Source organism: Rhineura floridana, chromosome 3 (assembly GCF_030035675.1).
Source record: "Rhineura floridana isolate rRhiFlo1 chromosome 3, rRhiFlo1.hap2, whole genome shotgun sequence".
Taxonomy (NCBI): Eukaryota; Metazoa; Chordata; class Lepidosauria; order Squamata; family Rhineuridae; genus Rhineura; species Rhineura floridana.
In genome coordinates this window covers 19,339,691-19,354,016 of record NC_084482.1, presented here as the reverse complement: position 1 = coordinate 19,354,016, position 14,326 = coordinate 19,339,691, and the positions used below count along the sequence as shown (strand labels likewise).

Here is a 14,326-nt window from a genome sequence, read left to right as displayed (position 1 = left end):
TGCACACTCAGCACCATCTTGTATCACCACCACCTAGCTCCTACTGCATGAACTAGGGAAGGCCCACGATCAGTATATTTTGGACAACTATTATTATTATTATTATTATTATGTTGTTGTTGTTGTTGTTGTTGTTGTTGTTGTTGTTGTTGTTAATTTATACACTGCATTTTCCACAAATACACATGTGCTCAAAGCGGTTCACACAAACAGTCCAAATGCTGTAGCACAACAAAATATAATAAAAAGTATAATCACTACAACATAAAGAAAAAAAATATACATCAAAGTATAAATGAGCATAAAGCTCAACAAAAAAGGCAAGGCAAAAATATTTAAAAACTAACCCCCAAGCTGATATAAAAATCTCTTCCACCCCCACCCCCCCAATAGCTCAACCCAAAGGGCCAGAAAGCCTTCTGAAAGAAGCTGCGTTTGGGCTTCCAGAGCTGGAGGGTGGGGCAAGGCAGGTGGAAATAGCCTCCCTTGATGACTAACAGAGTCTCTCTCCCCTCACCAACTATGGTCCTTTGCTACCCTTGCATTGCACTTTAAAGTCTCCACCTAAAGCAGAGGCCTTCGGCTTACCTCATTATCAGGCCAGCCTTAGGTTGGGTCCAAATTCCACCACACCCATGCATTCACTGCACAAACTTGGGGAAAATTCTCTCTCACAACCACACCATACAGTTAAACACTCTCATACCACTTTAAACAATTATGGCTTCCACCCTAAGAATCTTGGGAATTGTAATTTGGTAAGGGTGCTGGGAAATGTTTGGAGACCCCTATTTTCCTCACAAAGCTACAGTTCTTAGAATGGTTTAACAATCAATCCCTCTTCCTAGGGAACTGTGGTAAAAGGTAAAGGTATAGGTGTCCCCGCACTTATAGTGCAAGTCGTTTCTGACTCTTAGGGTGACATCTTGCGACATTTACTAGGCAGACCGTATATATGGGGTGGGATTGCCAGTTCCTTCCCCGGCCTTTCTTTATCCCCCAGCATATGCTGGGTACTCATTTTACCAACCACGGATGGATGGAAGGCTGAGTGGACCTTGACCCCTTTTACCGGAGATTCGACTTCCTCCTTCCGTTGGAATTGAACTCCGGCCGTGAGCAGAGCTTCGGCTGCGTTACCGCCGCTTACCACTCTGCGCCACAGAGGATCATAGGGAACTGTGGAAATTGTAGTTTTTAACAGACTACAGTTTCCTGCATTCTCTGGGGGAAACCATGTGATTTAAATGTATAGTGTGTACATGACTATGGTTTCTATGCATCCAGCGACATTGAACTGAGCCCTATCACCATGTCCTGCCATGTCCCATACTTAAATCCAAATAGGGCCATTCCATGGGTTTTAAAACAGTGACTGATTATTTGAATGAACGTACTGGAAAGCTGCATTGGTCACAGAAATCCCCATATCTTACCTGATTGTTCTGTGTGGCTTTAATATCTGAAATTTTATTGTTTTTTAAGGTTATTGTGATTTTTTTAGAGGAGAGGTAGCTACAGAAGCAGAGAGGTCACAGGAGAGGTGGGGTATATCTTGCATACTGTGAGAAAAGCTGCCAATCTGATTTTTAAAAATGAATTAATTTCAAAACATATATACTATTTTTCATTTATAAATTTATGAATATCAAATTGGTTCACAAAGCAGTTCACAATATACAGCAGCCCCACTGCCCCATTGTAAGTGAATTAGGAGATGAATTGGCAAGTGAAAGAATCAAGAAATCCAGCAGAGGCTGGAAGGAGACGTGTGAAAACTCTGGAGGCACCACCATCCACTTGAGAAAGAGCAACCTGACCGCTGGCTGTCCTTCAGGATTAGCAGGAAAGTCAGATGAGACTTTGGGAACTGAGTCTCTGCAGCAGGAGGGAGGGAAAAGAAGTGGAAAGCACATTTTCGCCTGTCTTTATTTGCTGAAGTGGTTTGCAACAATGCACAATTATTATTATTATTATTTATTAGACTTATATACCGCCCGACTAGCAATAGCTCTCTGGGCGGTGAACACAAAGAATACAATAAAATACACAATATAATACAATAAAAACATATAAAAAGAACAATCTAAAATCAATACAACAAATATGAAAATCAGGTTAATTTAAATTAAAATGCTTTGGAAAAGAGGAAGGTTTTAACCTGGCGCCGAAAGGATATCAGTGTCGGCGCCAGGCGCACCTCCTCGGGGACACTGTTCCACAGTTCGGAGGCCACCACTGAGAAGGCCCTAGATCTTGTCACCACCCTCCGGGCCTCTCTATGAGTCGGAACCCGGAGGAGGGCCTTCGTAGCAGAACGTAGTGTACGGGCTGGTTCGTATCGGGAGAGGCGTTCCAACAGGTATCGTGGTCCCGTGCCGTATAAGGCTTTATAGGTTAATACCAACACTTTGAATCTGGCCCGGAAGCATATTGGTAGCCAGTGCAAGCGAGCCAGAACAGGTGTTATGTGCTCGGACCGCTTGGTCCTTGTTAACAATCTGGCAGCCGCATTTTGCACTAGCTGTAGCTTCCGAACTGTCTTCAAAGGCAGCCCTACATAGAGCGCATTGCAGTAATCCAAACGCAAGGTTACCAGAGCATGTACTACACAAGTGCAAGTAATTTTTTTTTAAAGGATGGGGAAGCAATTTGCCCTTTTTTTAATGGCAGGACAGAAAAGTGAGAAGCTGCTCAATCTCTCATCGGGAGTTCAGCCTGTCAGTCAGCACACCTCCTGGCCACATGCTTCAGAGAAGTTGAGGGTGGAGGAGGGAGCAAAGGAGAATGCCTCGAAAGCAGAATGTGAACTCACAAAAAGCACTAAATCTGTGGTACTTTGAAAGGTCTGTTGCAATTCCCCATATACCTTACTGGAGAAAAAGCAGGATTTTATCTTTCTAGGAGCTCCTTGTCTTGGAAACATCTTTGGTTTAGAAGAGAGAGAGAGAGAGAGAGAGAGAGAGAGAGAGAGAGAGAGAGAGAGAGAGAGAATAAAAAGGAAACATTCAGAGATATTTTACACACACACACACAGAGAGAGAGAGAAAGAGAGAGAGAGAGAGAGAGAGAGAGAGGTTGAACCTTTTGTAGCCTGAGGGCTACATTCCCTCATGAGGAACCTTCTGGGAGCCACATGCTGGTGATGTGCAAGACCAGAGGCAAAAGTAGGTAGAACAGTGAATGTGACTCTTTCCTTTGTACAATAGGCTACATTCCAGCCACGCAAAAGTCAGAGATCTCTCTACACCAATCTGTAGCAAGAGCTATTACCACACTGAAAGCATTCAATGAGGTTGTGGAGCAGGCTGGTGAGTGGTATGGTCTACAGAGGGGCATGGCCTAGGAAGAGTCCCAAGGACTAGACAGAAAGACCTGAAGGCCTACATTTGACCTCCAGGCCTGAGGTGTCCCAACTATTTATTGGTTCTTATAATTTAATGAGTAACATATGGCTCAACAAAATATATTATTATGGAAGGAGAATAAAGTTCCTAAACCACATGTATGCATAGCTTTGTTTGAAAAATGCAACAATAAAAATGTCCAGTATGACTGTCAGCCATAAACAAGTTAACCATCTTTCACACAGCTGTTTTTCAATGAAGATTAAATGGTCAAATGTCAAAACTGACAAAATACATAGCATAGCTCCCTCTGCGCAAGCTTTGGTTTTTCTTTTCAAGCTTTGGCATCTGCTATGGTCACTCATTGTCAGGCCCAGGATGTGACTCAGGAACCAGACCAACGGCTGTAGTTAATTCGTGTTTTATTAGGGTAATGTCCAAACAAAGACTGCGTTTTCTCATGAAGCAATACAGGGATACAGGTCCTGCGGCATTGGGAGAAAGTTGACAGAGCAAGGGACTTCTTCCCGCCTGTTCTTTAAGAAGGGGCCAAACGGGCGCGAAATCTTTCGCTCCTCCTTAACTGCCCCTCAGGTACTGCCCGCCTTCCCCCCTTCTCTCCTGTCTTTTCAGCTGTCTGTGTGTGCGCGGTGAGGGGGGAAGCATCACCCCCTCCTCTTCTGAAGTTTCCGATTCTAGGATGGGGGATAGGGGAGGGGCTGATGGTAAACTGCCTCCCCGCTTTTCGGCTGTGAGCAGCCCTCCCTCTTCCCCCTCTTGCTCTGAGCCTGAAAGAGGGGGAGGCGTGAGAATGTCCAGGGAGGGCTCAGGCTCCCCGTTGCTAAGCGACCTTATCACTGGCAGTTCCTCTGTTTCGTCTTCGCTCCAAAGGGGGGAAGTTCCTCCCCCTTCCCTCTGCCATCCATCCGAATACTCTTCTTCCAACTCTCCGGGATCCAGCTCCCCGGGATTGGGACCCCAGCTCTGCCTTCCGACACTCATCTCTTGCTGAAGAAGTGTTCTCGGAGTCCTAATGCTTCCTTTTTATAACTTTGCATTTCCATCAGCAACTTGGTTTTTGACCACCTTGGTACCATCTTGCCAACTCAATCTCTTACTTCAGTACCATTACCCTTTCCCTGTGGCTGCCATGATCTCTAATAATTTATTTCCTATTTCTAGATTGAATTCACCAAAGAGCAGTTAGAAGGTAAGTCAGTTTGATTGGCCAAGGCACCAAGATCTAACTTTACTGAGATAAAGAGAGACAGAAAGACATGTGCATGTGTGTGCACATAAGCAAGCATACAAGTGAGCGCATGAACTTTAGCATAAACTGAAGGGAAGCTTTTATTTGATTCACTCCTACAGTAAGCTTTAACAAAACGACAGCTTTGTATGCTTCTTGGTGTTTGCTTTTTTACTTACCAAAAGCTCTTGGTTTCTAAGGCCAGAAATGTTATGGGAGATATTTTCAAAAGCAATAGCCCTGTATCACCTTACCCTCTCTCCATAACATTTAGACATGATGTCAGTGTGCTATTAGTTTTTCCATCCCTCCCCCGCTTCATTTTATTGGCTGCTGCTCTTAGGAGAAGGGAAACCTGGTGACATCACATTTTTTGTAGTACTAGATATTAGTGGGAATGGGAAAGAAGAGGAGTAACAGCAACTTCTGGTCTTATGGTATAAGCAATGGAGAATGGTGTCACTGGAATCAAAACACTGGAAACAAAGAGCCTCAGTCATTCTCTTGCACAGTCATATCATTTCTTTATGCCCTAGTTTTCTCCTAGTCTTCCTCACACAGTCCCCAGGCTTCCAATTTTAGACAGAGCAAACAATCATTGCAATTGCTCTTTCACCCCGGCAACATCTTTGTAGCTCAACCAGGACCTTTGTAGCTCATCTTTGTTTCAGCTTTCTGCAGGTGATGTCCGATCTGATGCCTCCATGCCCCCCCCCACAGTCTATTGCAAAGTTCTCCACTGAACAACAATTCCTTTTCTTCCTCTGAGTGCCCTTTTGGAGTTCTTTTGGCCAAAAGGAAGCACAACTGGGATGGCTCATCCAAGGAAACCTGATGCATTAGGAGGGCAGGGCTTTTGTACCTTTGCTGCAAGGGATGGGGAACCTGAGGCCCTCTAGTTGTTGAGTTACAACTCCCATCATGCCCGATGCTTTCCCATGATGGCTGGGCAGATGGGAGCTGGAGTTTAACAACATCTCGAGGGCCACAAGTTTCCCATCCCTGCTTTCCTGGTTGTTGTGTAGAAGGAGAAACTTCAGCAAGGGCAGATTATCAGGCAGATCTGAGTAATATCACACATGCTCAAATATCCTCTAGCTTTGTGGCACTATCAGCTACCAAGTCTGCCTATTCTGCAACAAAAAATTTAATATGAAAGTGGGAAGGATTTGAATTGCATGACCAACGATAAAAAAGGCTGAAGAAGGATCTTTGTCAATTCTTAAATAAGGGTTTCCAAAGATCTATTCCCTCTATGTTTCAACCAGCCTTTTTGGTCCATCACTTTCTCCTGGCAACCCAGCAGACCTAAAGACCCTTCCATCTCCTCATCCCTCACTAATGTCAATGGGAGGGAAATTTCTTGCCCCACTGGTGCAAAATGCCATTAATGGGGCATGGACTGAAGGTGTTGTTGGAATGGGAGACAACAAGGCTTGAAGTTAGTTACCTGAACTGAGAGAGGGAATAGACAGAAAAAGTAATCCTTCCAACTGACTCTCTTGTAAGACTTGTTTGTTCTAAGCCTCTGTTCCTCCTCCTCCTTCTCAGTCCACACTCTCATTTGTTCACCATCCATGTGTAAGGACATGCCATCCTGAGCTACCACTCAGAGATGGCTCTGTATACTAGAAGTAAAGAAACATTTAACTTTCTTTCTCACTGTTGCAAGTGGTCTTAACAGACCATTTTGCTATAACTGCTGTGTAATTTTGCTGACTTCCAATAGGTTCTTCCAATAGGAGTATGGCAGAGCTTGGACAAGTTACTTTTTTAAACTACAACTCCCATCAGCCCCAGCCACCATGGCCACTGGATTGGGCTGATGGGAGTTGTAGTTCAAAAAAGTAACTTTGCCAAGCTCTGGATAGCATATAGTAAGTGTACTCATCCCTTGTGCTGCTAAGGGCCTGCCTATGATCCCACCCCTTTTTAACCATTCTGCTGACATATTTTTGCTGGCAGAGTGATTTGCTGTAGTCACTGCCAGTGGTGTATCTTGAGTTCTGCAAGCACAGTAGGACTTCTGCCAAGCTGTATAGTCTTTCAGTCAGGATAATGAGTATAGGATTGTACCCTTTAAAGACTAACAGATTTATTACAGCATAAATGTTTGTGGTTTAGAGAAAAGAATCTTGAAACTTTATGCTGCTGCAAATCTATTAGTTTTTAAGGTATTTGGAATGTGTCACTTTCTTCTGGTTAAGAGAACTTTCAAATAATGGTACTACGTTTCTTGTACTGGGTCACTGTAGTTTATCCCTCACAGAGTCACACTTCCCAGCAACCCTTAACAAACTACAGGGCCCACAGTTCTTTGAGGGAAATAACGTTATTAGAGTGAAATATAAATGTACACACTATACCTTTAAAGCACCCTGTATTATAATATAAAACCAGTTTGACTGCCATAATTTCCCTAAAGGCACATTAAAAAACCATAGTTTTGTGGAGGTTGTATGAATATTCTGTTCAGGTGCATCCACACCACAAATCTAGACTGGTCTGAAACTGGTTTTTCTATGAAGGGCGCTTCACAGAACTATTTTTTTAAAATCTTATATCGATAAACTGCTTTCCTGCTAGAAAAGCACTGAAGAGTACTATAATTTACCCTGGTTCTTTAGCTGGGAGCAATGACAGTTTTTGGCTGTAATCCTAGCAACACTTTCCTGGAAGCAAGTCCCATTGAACTCAGTGTGATTTACTTCTGAGTATATGAGACTTCACTCTTAATAAACTTTGAAACTGATTTACATTTACAGTGTGATAATCTGTAGGCATCCCAATTTAACCATTTTGCACTTTCAGTTGCCCTTATCACTGAAACCTCCTTTAGCAAATTGAAGGAATGTTCCATTAGCTCAGTTAGTAGAGAAGTTGGGGTCTGATGCAGTCCTTTCACTGTGCCTGATTAGCAATGTCTGTGACTGTCCAAGGTTGCTATGGGATTAGAAATGCTGTCTAAATATAAAAATTATTCCTTAGCAACTAAAACCTTGCAAAGAGCAGGGTGAAGCCTTTTTGGAAGGCTCACTGGGATCCCTTGTTTGTTTAGAACAAGAATAGCCAAGCCCTTCCCTTTAAGATCTCCATCATTTTCTCTTTAGACATATCCTAACCAGAACTTGCCCTTTGGTAGGAAGTGACCTCCCTCCCTTCATATTTGGCTGCGATGAGTGATAGAAACTAGGCAGGTTAAGCAGACCTTGCAAATGGCGGTGTCTAGTTTCTTAGGATTATGTGAATCATCTAGTTGACAGCAGCATGACAAGCTTGACACTTTATCCCCCAAAACCCTTAGGCCCCCCGCAGCTTACCAGTTCTGAGACCTCATCACAAAAGAACTGCATTAAAACTTTGTTCTGATCTCACTAGATTACAAAGAAGCCTTTGGGCTCTTTGATCGGGTTGGTGATAGCAAAATCCAGTTGAGCCAGTGCGGAGATGTGATGAGGGCCTTGGGCCAGAATCCCACTAATGCCGAGATCATGAAAGTCCTGGGACATCCCAAGCCGGATGGTGAGTGTTGCCTCTTGTCTCACACCTAAAGGGAAAGCTACAATATGGCCACTGGAGGGCACTAGATTTCAGATTCAAGGGAAATTAAACATTCACTTAAGAAAAGAGCAGTCTGTAGTTCTGGTTAGGAATATAAAGATGGACCAGAGCTTGGAAAAGTTACTTTTTTGAACTACAACTCCCATCAGCCCCAGCCAGCATGGTCACTGGATTGGGCTGATGGGGGTTGTAGTTCAGAAAAGTAACTTTTCCAAGCTCTGACTATGTGAACTTCATAAGCTTGTCAACCGATCAGGAGAAAAATGCTTGACCTAATGTCTGCAGATCAAGTTGCTGCCAGAGAGGCAAAGGAGCAGGAGCAAGCAGAAAAGCCAGTAAGCCTGAGAGACATCCAGCCATATGTAGTTGGGTTCGCAACATCACTTAGTAAATGGATGAAAGAAGTTCCTTGAGTAGGGGTTATGTCTGCCAGAATTTGTAGACAGACAACAGAAGTGAGGAGAGAGATTTTACAACTACAGTTGTGTGTACTCTGCACTTTGCAAATAACTTAAATAAAGCAAACAGAGCAAATTATGGAAATTAAGTATATTTGCATAATTTAATCTGCTTCTATTATTTAAGTTTTTTTAAAAAAAATATTGGATTTCAGAGGTCCCAGGGATGGTTAAAAATAACATGTAAAGAATAAGGATAGGGTAAGAAATTTGATTCAGTTTGCATCCATTTCATAGTTCCTAATCCAATACACAAATTTGCACTTTTCTGAATTTTGCGATGCCATTTTCCAGCCAAATAATGTGTGCAAAAAACCCAACATATATTGGGAGAAAGTGTGCATTAAAAAGTATATATTGGTGAAATTGGTGAATACAAAACTGCATTCTATTAGGGAAAAGTGCTTGCAAACAAATGTATATTAGAGAAAATTGCATAAAATATGTATATTATGAGAAATGTGCTTGAAAATGCTGATGAATTTTCATGAGGACTTTTTTAAAAAAACAAAAAGATAAACTGATGTGGAAATGCGGTGTACTGAAGATTGGAAAAATGAGAAACTGGGAGAAAACAAAATTGACAGATCCATCAATTTCTAGTAAAATGAGGGACAGGGCAGGTAGCTGTACGAGGCACATAAGCCACACTCCTGATTATTGGAAGGGAATTATGAGAAGTGAGAGTTAAATCACTTTTGAGCTTCATCATCCGCTCTGTATCTTATATCCAGACATGAGTGCTTATTGCTATGTAGTCAAAATGGCACCACTTGCACACAAGAGCAGGCTTGGTGGAACCCTAAGGTTTACAGAAGTAGAAAAAATCTGGTGGGGTCAGGGGAAGAGAGGGTAGAAACATCTAAAAACTGCCCAGCAATGACTAATCATGCTCAGTTACCATGGAATGCTGACTGCTGGGCAAGGGGAATTGAATGAAATGGAGTATCCAGGAGAAGGGCATGTCTAATTGACTGCCTCCCACTTGTTCTCACTATTTGTTGTTAACTAGCACAAGAACATTTTACCCATTTACACATTTTACCCAGTGTAGGTTTTATTTTTGCCTTATACAAAGCAAGCGGAAGCAAAAAGTGTTACGCTTCATGTATGAAAAATGACTGAAGTCTTGACCAGTTCCTTCCATGTCTGAACCTGTGCTTTTGTTTTTCTAAAACCATTTGCTTAACCATTTACAGGCTCCAGCTCACTCTCACAGCGAAAGAGTGCTTCCTGCTTAAAATACATAGGGGTCAATGGACGAAGATTTCTGAGGTCTCGGGATATAGGGTGGGAAGTGTATGAAATCTGTGAGGCAAAACACTTTGGACCTGTTTCCTCTTCTTTTGTCCTATTGAGAGTATTTTTTTCCTCCCCCACTAGAGCTGAATTCTAGGCGGGTAGAGTTTGAAGAGTTCCTGCCCATGTTGCAGACCGTTGCCAAGAACAAAGATCAAGGCACCTATGAAGACTACGTGGAAGGGCTCAGGGTCTTTGACAAAGAGGGCAATGGCACCGTCATGGGTGCAGAATTGCGCCATGTTCTTTCCACACTTGGTAAGTACTACCAAATGAACAGGCAGGACTTTCTCACCAGTCTGGGGTCAGAAGGTCCAAGCAGCTTTTGGACAGTAAACATGGGGAAACATTGTTACAGCCCAGATCCCAAAAGGTTCCCAGATTGCAAGAGAGAAAGATCCCCTTTTCACAACAGCCTTCCTCATTTGCCTTCCTCAGCTGACATGAATTTGGATGGGTCGATGTACTAACCTAGCTAATGGACAAGGGCTACAATTAATCCTCATTTGAAAGTTTTATTTGTTCATAAATGGAATTGGAGGGCTTTAGGCAAGTTGGTGTTGTTCAAGGCCTTTCTTTCTGGGCAATGGTTTGCATCCTGATTTCCCCCCCACACACACACACTTGGTGCTAACACTCTTCCCACTCTAGAAACATAGTGCCTCTTCCCCATTAATGTTTGGGGAGTGGCCTTGATGCAGAAAGGATGACCTTGTTGTCTTTGTTGCAGGGGGCTGTTGTACTCTGGTCCACCGTGAAACACATACATGCAAATAAGGAGAACTTTGCACTTCAGTTTTGGGGAAGTACAGTGCACAGCCTACAAAAGACTATTTAAAACATATGAAAAGTCCACAAAATGGAGGGGTAGTTTTGCTGCCCTTTGTCTCGTTTTTTTTGTAAAGGGGTGCATGATCACTATTTAGATTCAATATACAGTGCAAGAGTGCTAATCCTCTAACAGTGCAATTGAGTTCAATGGGGCTTGCTCCCAGGTAAGTGGGTATATGATTATAGCTTAATTAAAGAACTAGCGGTGGTATAGTGGACAGAGGATTTGTCCTGAACTGGGAAGAACTGAACTGAAATCGTGGCTCAGCTGCACAATTGTATCCCACCCCTCTTCCAAGCTCACAATGGCCTATGATAGAGTTTGTCCCATTTTATCCTTAAAACAACCCATCCAAGCTGGATTTAGAAAGGGAAGAGGCACCAGAGATCATATTGCAAACATACATTGGATAATGGAACAGACCAAGGAATTTCAGAAGGAAATCACCCTGTGTGTTATAGATTACAGCAAAGCCTTTAATCATGTGGATCATGAAAAACTATGGAATGCTTTAAAAGAAATGGGGGTGCCACAGCATCTGTCCTGATGTGCAGCCTATACTCTGGACAAGAGGCTACTGTAAGGACAGATTATGGAGAAACCGATTGGTTCCCAGTTGGAAAGAGTGTGAGGCAGGGGTGTATTTTATCACCCTATTTGTTTAATGTATACGCAAAACATATCATATGGAAAGCGGGATTGGACCAAAATGAAAGGTGTGAAAACTGGAAGGAGAAATATCAATAATTTAAGATATGCAGACGGTACCATACTACTAGGAGAAATCAGTAATGATTTGAAACGAATGCTGATGAAAGTTAAAGAGGAAAGCACAAAAGCAGGACTACAGCTGAATGTCAAGAAGACTAAAGTAATGACAACAGAAGATTTATGTAACTTGTATATGTAAGTTGATGAGGACATTGAACTTGTCAAGGACTATCAATTCCTTAGCACAGTCATTAACCAAAATGGAGACAATAGTCAAGAAATCAGAAGGAGGCTAGGGCTGAGGAGGGCAGCTATGAGAGAACTAGAAGATGTCCTCAAATGCAAAGATGTATCACTGAACACTAAAATCAGGATCATTCAGACCATGGTATTCCTGATCTCTATGTATGGATGTGAAAGTTGGACAGTGAAAAAAGCGGATAAGAGAAAAATCAACTCATTTGAAATGTGGTGTTGGAGGAGAGCTTTACGCATACCATGGACTGCGAAAAAGACAAATAATTGGGTGTTAGAACAAATTAAACCAGAACTATCACTAGAAGCTAAAATAATGAAACTGAGGTTATCATACTTTGGACACATAATGAGAATACATGATTCACTAGAAAAGACAATAATGCTGAGAAAAACAGGAGTAGAAAAAGAGGAAGGCCAAACAAGAGATGGATTGATTCCATAAAGGAAGCCACAGACCTGAACTTACAAGACCGGAACAGGGTGGTTCACGACAGATGCTATTGGAAGTCACTGATTCATAGGGTCGCCATAAGTCGTAATCGACCTGAAGGCACATAACAACAACAAAAACCCTGTGAAATAAGATAGACTAAGAAATAGTGACCAAATGTCACAGCTTCATAAAAGAGCATGGATTTGAACCTAGGTCTCCCCAATCCTAGCATGACCGTCTTAAAAAAAGTAAAATACATGTTTATACACAGTTACAAAAATACAACACATTTCAAAGTTTTGTTTCAATGCTCAATTGCAATTCATTATAATTTAACAAAGGTGAATATGGTTTATCAGCAAATATCTGAAAATGAGATTTACTTTTAGATGCCATTTAAAACAAACAACCTCCTGTACAATAAACAGTGTGGTTACGTATACATTATTTAGGATTAAGTCAGCACAATATGCAAATTGAACTACTACTCTGTGCACTAGGAATAGCCAATGTGGTCCTCTCCAGATGCTGTTGGACTCCAATTCCCATCATCTTGAGCATTGGCCATACTGGCTGGAGTTGATGTGAAATGGTACTCCAGCAACATCTTGGGGAGGAGGCACTGCACAGACTACCTTGTCATATACAGTAGCTTTTACATTTTTCTTTAAAGCCCAAGTGAAAAACCTTAATATTAGCGCACTGCTGGAAAATGATAAACTTCTGTCAAGACTGATCCATTCAGCTCAAGTCATGAGAATGGGCCATCTCTCAACATTAGGGATGGGGTTTGCTGCATGGTGCCAATCCGCATGGATAGTCCGTTGTTTCTTTACTGGTCCATCCTTTTTTTGCTTCTACTTTGTTTGGTGCTTGCTGATTCATAAGAACATAAGAACATAAGAAGAGCCTGCTGGATCAGGCCAGTGGCCCATCTAGTCCAGTATCCTGTTCTCACAGTGGCCAACCAGGTGCCTGGGGGAAGCCCACAAGCAGGACCTGAGTGCAAGAACACTCTCTCCTCCTGAGCCATCCGGCAACTGGTTTTCAGAAGTATACTCCCTCTGACTAGGGTGGCAGAGCACAGCCATCATGGCTAGTAGCCATTGATAGCCCTGTCCTCCATGAATTTGTCTAATCTTCTTTTAAAGCCATCCAAGCTGGTGGCCATTACTGCATCTTGTGGGAGCAAATTCCATAGTTTAACTATGCGCTGAGTAAAGAAGTACATCCTTCTGTCTGTCCTGAATCTTCCAACATTCAGCTTCTTTGAATGTCCATGAGTTCTAGTATTATGAGAGAGGGAGAAGAACTTTTCTCTATCCACTTTCTCAATGCCATGCATAATTTTATACACTTCTATCATGTCTCCTCTGACCCGCCTTTTCTCTAAACTAAAAAGCCCCAAATGCTGCAACCTTTCCTCGTAAGGGAGTCGCTCCATCCCCTTGTTCATTCTGGTTGCCCTCTTCTGAACCTTTTCCAACTCTATAATATCCTTTTTGAGATGAGGCGACCAGAACTGTACACAGTATTCCAAATGCGGCCACACCATAGATTTATACAACAGCATTATGATATCGGCTGTTTTATTTTCAATACCTTTCCTAATTATCGCTAGCATGGAATTTGCCTTTTTCACAGCTGCCGCACATTGGGTTGACATTTTCATCGTGCTGTCCACTACAACCCCGAGGTCTCTCTCCTGGTCAGTCACCGCCAGTTCAGACCCCATGAGTGTATATGTGAAATTAAGATTTTTTGCTCCAATATGCATAATTTTACACTTGTTTGTATTGAATTGCATTTGCCATTTTTCCGCCCATTCCCTCAGTTTGGAGAGGTCTTTTTGGAGCTCTTCGCAATCCCTTTTTGTTTTAACAACCCTGAACAATTTAGTGTCATCAGCAAACTTGGCCACTTCACTGCTCACTCCTAATTCTAGGTCATTAATGAACAAGTTGAAAAGTACAGGCCCCAATACCGATCCTTGAGGGACTCCACTTTCTACAGCCCTCCATTGGGAGAACTGTCTGTTTATTCCTACTCTCTGCTTTCTGCTTCTTAACCAATTCCTTATCCACAAGAGGACCTCTCCTCTTATTCCATGACTGCTAAGCTTCCTCAGAAGTCTTTGGTGAGGTACCTTGTCAAACACTTTTTGAAAGTCTAAATACA

General features: G+C 42.4%; 1 protein-coding gene across 5 annotated transcripts in view; it reads left to right on the top strand.

Annotated features, from left to right (window-relative positions):
- The window catches only part of LOC133379459 (myosin light polypeptide 6-like), a 142,975-nt gene that overhangs the window by 11,131 nt on the left and 117,518 nt on the right, over window positions 1-14,326 (top strand). For all 5 annotated transcript variants that reach the window (XM_061614794.1, XM_061614790.1, XM_061614792.1 and 2 more), the window contains 3 exons: window positions 4,530-4,557; window positions 7,975-8,118; window positions 9,999-10,172. In XM_061614794.1, coding sequence (XP_061470778.1) covers window positions 4,530-4,557; window positions 7,975-8,118; window positions 9,999-10,172 — 346 coding nt within the window. The remainder of the gene's footprint in view (window positions 1-4,529; window positions 4,558-7,974; window positions 8,119-9,998; window positions 10,173-14,326) is intronic.